The 6,000-nt window shown below is 44.4% G+C and overlaps 1 protein-coding gene across 1 annotated transcript in view; it reads left to right on the forward strand.

The window, feature by feature from the left end:
* Nucleotides 1-6,000, forward strand: part of mfsd1 (major facilitator superfamily domain containing 1) — a 16,410-nt gene that overhangs the window by 9,091 nt on the left and 1,319 nt on the right. The window contains exons 11-16 of the mRNA XM_084419435.1: nt 383-539; nt 952-1,049; nt 1,173-1,285; nt 3,068-3,115; nt 3,197-3,248; nt 5,446-6,000. The exon at nt 5,446-6,000 is cut by the window's right edge and continues 1,319 nt beyond it. Coding sequence (XP_084275561.1) covers nt 383-539; nt 952-1,049; nt 1,173-1,285; nt 3,068-3,115; nt 3,197-3,248; nt 5,446-5,449 — 472 coding nt within the window. The 3' untranslated portion in view covers nt 5,450-6,000. The remainder of the gene's footprint in view (nt 1-382; nt 540-951; nt 1,050-1,172; nt 1,286-3,067; nt 3,116-3,196; nt 3,249-5,445) is intronic.

Consider the following 6,000-nt stretch of genomic DNA (forward strand, 5'->3'; position numbering starts at 1 on the left):
TGGAGTCCGAATCAAGTCTGGAGTCTGAGTCAAGTCTGGAGTCTTTATTACTATAGTTTGAGTCAAGTCTGGAGTCTTTATCTCTGGAGTCTGAGTCAAGTCTGGAGTCTTTATTACTGGAGTCTGAGTCAAGTCTGGAGTCTTTATAACCCACCCAGATCTGGAGAAGCACTTTAGTTTCACTGTCTGTCAGATCTTTTACTGTAGCGTTACTGTAATCGGCCCAGAGCAGTCGTGTTAACGGTAATGCTGCAACTTCTAATTCAACTAGTGATTTACCCCTTGTTCACACATGAGCTCAAAACAGTACAATGACAGTCATTTTTATTTGCTTTAGCGACTGAAAGTGCATGTGTGACACCGTTGGTCTTTATCTGTGCAGTATCGTGTACATCATCTCGGCGCCGGCGTCTCCTCTGCTGGGGTTTCTGGTGGACCGGACCGGGCATAACGTGCTCTGGGTTCTGCTGGCCGTCGTCACCACACTCCTCTCTCACATGATGCTGGCCTTCACCTTCTGGAACCCCTGGATCGCCATGGTAACCTAACGCCGTGTGTGTGTGTGTCCGATGAGCCCTCAGGTCCTGAACCCTGTGAGTGTGAGTGTGAGTGAGTGTGAGTGAGTGTGAGTGAGTGTGTGTGTGTGTGTGTGTGTGTGTGTGTGTGTGTGTGTGTGTGTCCCCTCAGGTCCTTAACCCTGTGTGTGTGTGTGTGTGTGTTTCAGTGTCAGTGTCTCCTAGGCCTGTTGTACTCTCTGCTGGCCTGTGTGTGTGTGTCCGATGACCCATCATATCTTTAACCCTGTGTGTGTGTCAGTGTGTCCTAGGCCTGTCATACTCTCTGCTGGCCTGTGTGTGTGTCGGATGACCCATCAGGTCTTTAACCCTGTGTGTGTGACCGATGACCCCTCAGGTCTTTAACCCTGTGTGTGTGTGTGTGTGTGTGTGTCAGTGTCTCCTAGGCCTGTCGTACTCTCTGCTGGCCTGTGCGCTGTGGCCCATGGTGGCGTTTGTGGTGCCGGAGCATCAGCTGGGAACGGCATACGGATTGTAAGTCTCTCTCCTCTGATGTTCCTCTCTGCTGAAGATCATGCAGGTGTTTCTGACGCTCTGGTGTGTGTGTGTGTGTGTGTGTGTGTGTGTGTGTGTGTGTGTGTGTGTGTGTGTGTGCAGCATGCAGTCCATCCAGAACCTGGGTCTGGCCCTCATGTCGATGGCTGCGGGAAGCATCCTGGACAACAAGGGTTACCTCTTCCTCGAGGTCTTCTTCATCGCCTGCCTGTGCCGTGAGTCTCTGCACACTAGAGCTGCCAAAACGGCTGAAAAGCTCAATTTGAATTTCTTTCTTAAATATGAGCAAAATTCTAATTATATTCATATTCTAAAGGCAATACTTTAAAAAAGTACTGTATTGTCTCCAATGTCCACAAGAGAGCGCAATATGCAAAAATAAACCAAATCAAGCATCGCATCTTTTATTGAAATGAAATGAAATTCACTTTTTAAAGTGCATTACCTTTTGAAACAATTGTTCTTAAATAAAATATAATTTCCTTAATGTGCATGCGAGGAACATTAGGTTACAATAGTGCATAAAGCAGTGTGAGTGCTTCAGTAACCTGAGAACACACACTTCAACACACAGCGTAATGAACTACACGAACACACAACAGGAAACTGCCATTCAGAAACACTTCTACTCACTACATCTACATATCGATCATCAAAAACACCAGACGCTCAGCTTGATCTTACACACGCACACACACACACGCTGAGCGCTTTCACACACACACACACACACACACACACACACACACACGCTGAGCGCTTTCACACACACACACACACACACACACACACACACACGCTGAGCGCTTACAAACACACACACACACACACACACACGCTGAGCGCTTACACACACACACACTGAGCGCTTACACACACACACTGAGCGCTTACACACACACACACACACACACATGCTGAGCGCTTTCTCTCACACACACACACATACGCTGATCGCTTTCACACACACACACGCTGAGCGCTTACAAACACACACACACACACACACACACGCTGAGCGCTTACACACACACACACACACACACATGCTGAGCGCTTACACACACACACACGCTGAGCGCTTACACACACACACACACACACACACACACACACACACACACATACATACATGCTGAGCGCTTTCTCTCACACACACACACACATACGCTGATCGCTTTCTCACACACACACACACACACACACACACATTCACACACATTCACACACATACATGCTGAGTGCTTTCTGTTGACAGTGTTTCAGCTGATGAACACACACACGCTGAGCACTTTCTCACACACACACACACACATATGCTGAGCGCTTTCACACACACACACACACACACACACACACACACACACACACACACACACACACACACACACACACACACACATACACATACATGCTGAGTGCTTTCTGTTGACAGTGTTTCAGCTGATGAACACACTCACACACACTCAGTGTTTGGTTTGGTCAAGTGTGTTGTTGCCTCCACCTGAGAGTGCCATTTTTCACATTAGCAACACAGCCACACCTGCTGTAAACTGGATAAGCTAACACACACACACACACACACACACACCGCATCAGTTACGTCATCATGATGTCAGATAGTAGTCTATGTGAAAACACATGAATCGGATATTGGTCACAATTGAACGTGTAAATCGAACGGTCAGACGAGTCAGGATTGGTCATCAAGACCTGCGGTGTAAGGAGGCCTCACACACACACACACACTACAGCAAAAGCTGCACTTACACCGCTAATGTGATATCTTGTGTTCTTGTTTTTCTTGCTCTGTTCAGAACAGTAGTGTGATTACTTCGATTAAACTGTGTGTTCTGGCCCATGTTGTGTACTTCTGTCCTCCTGTGTCTCCTGAAGTGTGTGATGATGATGTGCTGTGTGTTCTGGCCCATGTTGTGTACTTCTGTCCTCCTGTGTCTCCTGAAGTGTGTGTGATGATGATGTGCTGTGTGTTTCAGTGGCTCTGCTCGCTGTGGTGGTGCTGTATCTGTATGATTATCACACAGGTAAGCTCAGCGCTCGCTCCTGATGAACTCGGCCTGTGACGGCCCGTCATTCACACACACTTCCTCTGCTTCTGTCCTCAGAGGGAGAGCTGAACCTGTCCGCCTCGAAACGAGCCCAGCGACTCAAATCTGAGTGAGTACACACCTGTCCTTCACCTCAGACAGCGGCGACAGCTCGTATCTGGGCTCCTCAGTGTCAGGAAGGAGCTTTCGTTAGCCACAAACACACACATAAGCGTTGCTGGAACAGAAACTGTGGAAGTCTGTCAGGAACACACATCATTCATACGTCAGCCTGAACAGTTGAACTGAGACACTGTTTCATGACAATTCAACATGTTTAACCCCCAACTTCTCATTTTAAGTGTGACTTGAGTGTCCAGATATTGTTCGGCGCTGCTGTGTGTGTCTACAGCGAATCCCAGAACAGTCCAGAGACTTTTAAATAGGGCTGTAGCTATCGACTGTTTTAGTAATCCAGTAATCTGATCAAAAAAATTGTGTTAAAAAAATAGATCCAAGTGAACAACAGCCTTTAAAATACAAATATATATAATAACAAGCAATAATAATTGGTTCTAAGTAAGTAATCATATGCGTTTTATTGAACAACACTGTAAAATAAATGATATAAACTAACATAAACATAACATCTGCACATTACTGTAATAAATGTAGTTACACTGCCTGCGACATGATCAAATCCTTCTTTAATATCAGCCAAACAACATTTAATTCAAATTCTTCACCTTTAATATTTGGTCACTTCTGTAGGATAGAAATGACCAGCTGCTGTAATTTCCTGAACAGGAACATGATCACATCAGAACATCAAACTCAGAGCGAGAGGTTACACTTTATATTGACATCGCCATGAATAACAAGTCGCATATTTAGAAACATATTTATGTGTTCTCGTGTGATGGCGTAGATTTACAGTGACGTTACAAATCTTGTGCTGCGTTCCCAGATGAACGTTATACACACACTCACAGCATGACAAACCCGAGACACTGATGACAGTGACACTGAAACACACACACACACCGCGTCCGACTTTCTGCGTTCCCGAACGCACGTTATTGGAAAGCTGAACACACAGCGCATGCAGAGACTGAGTGTGTGTGAGCAGCGTTTACTGTGAGGGACTTTTATCATGTAATCTGCATGTAAGTAAAGTGTGTATATATTCTGACTGTAAGTGGTGTTTAATATAGCGCGTAGAGAACGCTGTAATAATGCGGCTCGTGTGTTCTCGTCTGTTGAACGCGCCGCTTCCGGTGTTTTGCCGGTTACTCCACACGGGGAAACTGCAATCGAGGATTTTTTTAAATCGAGTACTGGACTTAGATCCAGCAATCGTGACAGCCCTACTTTTACATCATGTGTCGCTATTTAATGTTTTAGCTCTGTTCCCAGTCCTCTTCAGTTGCCTGTAGACCGCACCGCACCTGAGGGCATCATGGGTAGGGCTGCACGATTGGGGGATCTGATTGCGAATATTATTTTTAATTTTTTTTTTAATTTTTTTTGTGGTTAAAATTGCGGTTTGAGATTTAAAATACTTTAAAGAGAGTGCATGTGTTTAATATGACATATGAGTCTCTTATGAATCCACTGTGGGGATGAAAACACTCCTGTACACTGTAGAACAACACATGGATTATCATGTTCACTTAACATTTCTTCAGAGATGAGTATAATTTCCTATTTTACCCAAAACAGTGCCGAATGCCTCAGAGAAGAAATATGACTTATGACCGTCTGCCTCTCTCTGTGATGAGACACATCAGCGCACAGAAGTTATATTAAACACTCGGCTAATATAAACACTTATATTAAACGTTTGGAGTAAAAACGTTATTAAACATTGTCTTTTTTTGGACAACAGGTTTATGAACGCTTCGCATTACAAGTTTGGGCTGGCAAACTTCAAACGCATGTTATAAGCGACTCGCATTTAGCCCTGATCACAGAGAGGCTCTTCACTAACACACTATTTATTTCATTAATAATCGATTATTATTATAATCCTTCATATTCACACTGAGCCAAATCGTGCAGCCCTAATCATGGGCCTATTATAAAGATCTTTCAGCATCACACATAATCCCACAATCACTCTGTCAATGCCCAGCAAACCCGTAAATACAAGATGGCCGCCGCGCTGAGAGAAGTGTTGCTGGACATGTTTCATTCAGGACTGTGTTTTTACGTCACACTCTGTGAGGATCAGCTGTGTGTGAAGAACTTCTGTTCGTTTGCTGTGAGCGTTTGGTTTACTCGTGTGTCTAATGTGTGTGTGTGTGTGTGTGTGTGTTGTGTTTCAGGTGACGGCTCTTCTGCACTGCGTCCTTCACCTTCACTGAACACTCTCACATCACCCACAATCCTTTAGATGAGCACCGGACAGATGGACTCACCTCACACACACTACTAGAACGCATTTTACATGATCTTGTGACATTATTCTCAAATTCTTGTTTCTGTAATGCGAAAAAACTATTTTTAATATACAATTTTAATAACACTTCATGACATGACTACCCTCTGTAGTGCCTATGATTGGAACTCATGATTTTAATAACGAAACTGTGCCAGGGTAGGATTATTTTAATCACTGCATTATTGCAGTAATGGGTTCATTGTAATGAAAATAATGTCACAAGGTATTCTTGATGTATTCTTCCCCCTTTTCTTTCTTTCTCTTTCTTTCTTTCTCTTTCATTTCGGGATGAAACACGAGGCACGTTTCTTCATGAGGTCCAGCCGATGTCTCAGGGAAGCATCTCGAACATTATAAACATCGAAGAGCTTTCTGTGTCTAGAAGCCGATTCCAGAAATGCTCAGGGTCCATGAGTTCACACGGGACCCACTGACCAGT

Source organism: Rutilus rutilus (assembly GCF_951802725.1).
Source record: "Rutilus rutilus genome assembly, chromosome: 9".
NCBI classification, from domain to species: Eukaryota; Metazoa; Chordata; class Actinopteri; order Cypriniformes; family Leuciscidae; genus Rutilus; species Rutilus rutilus.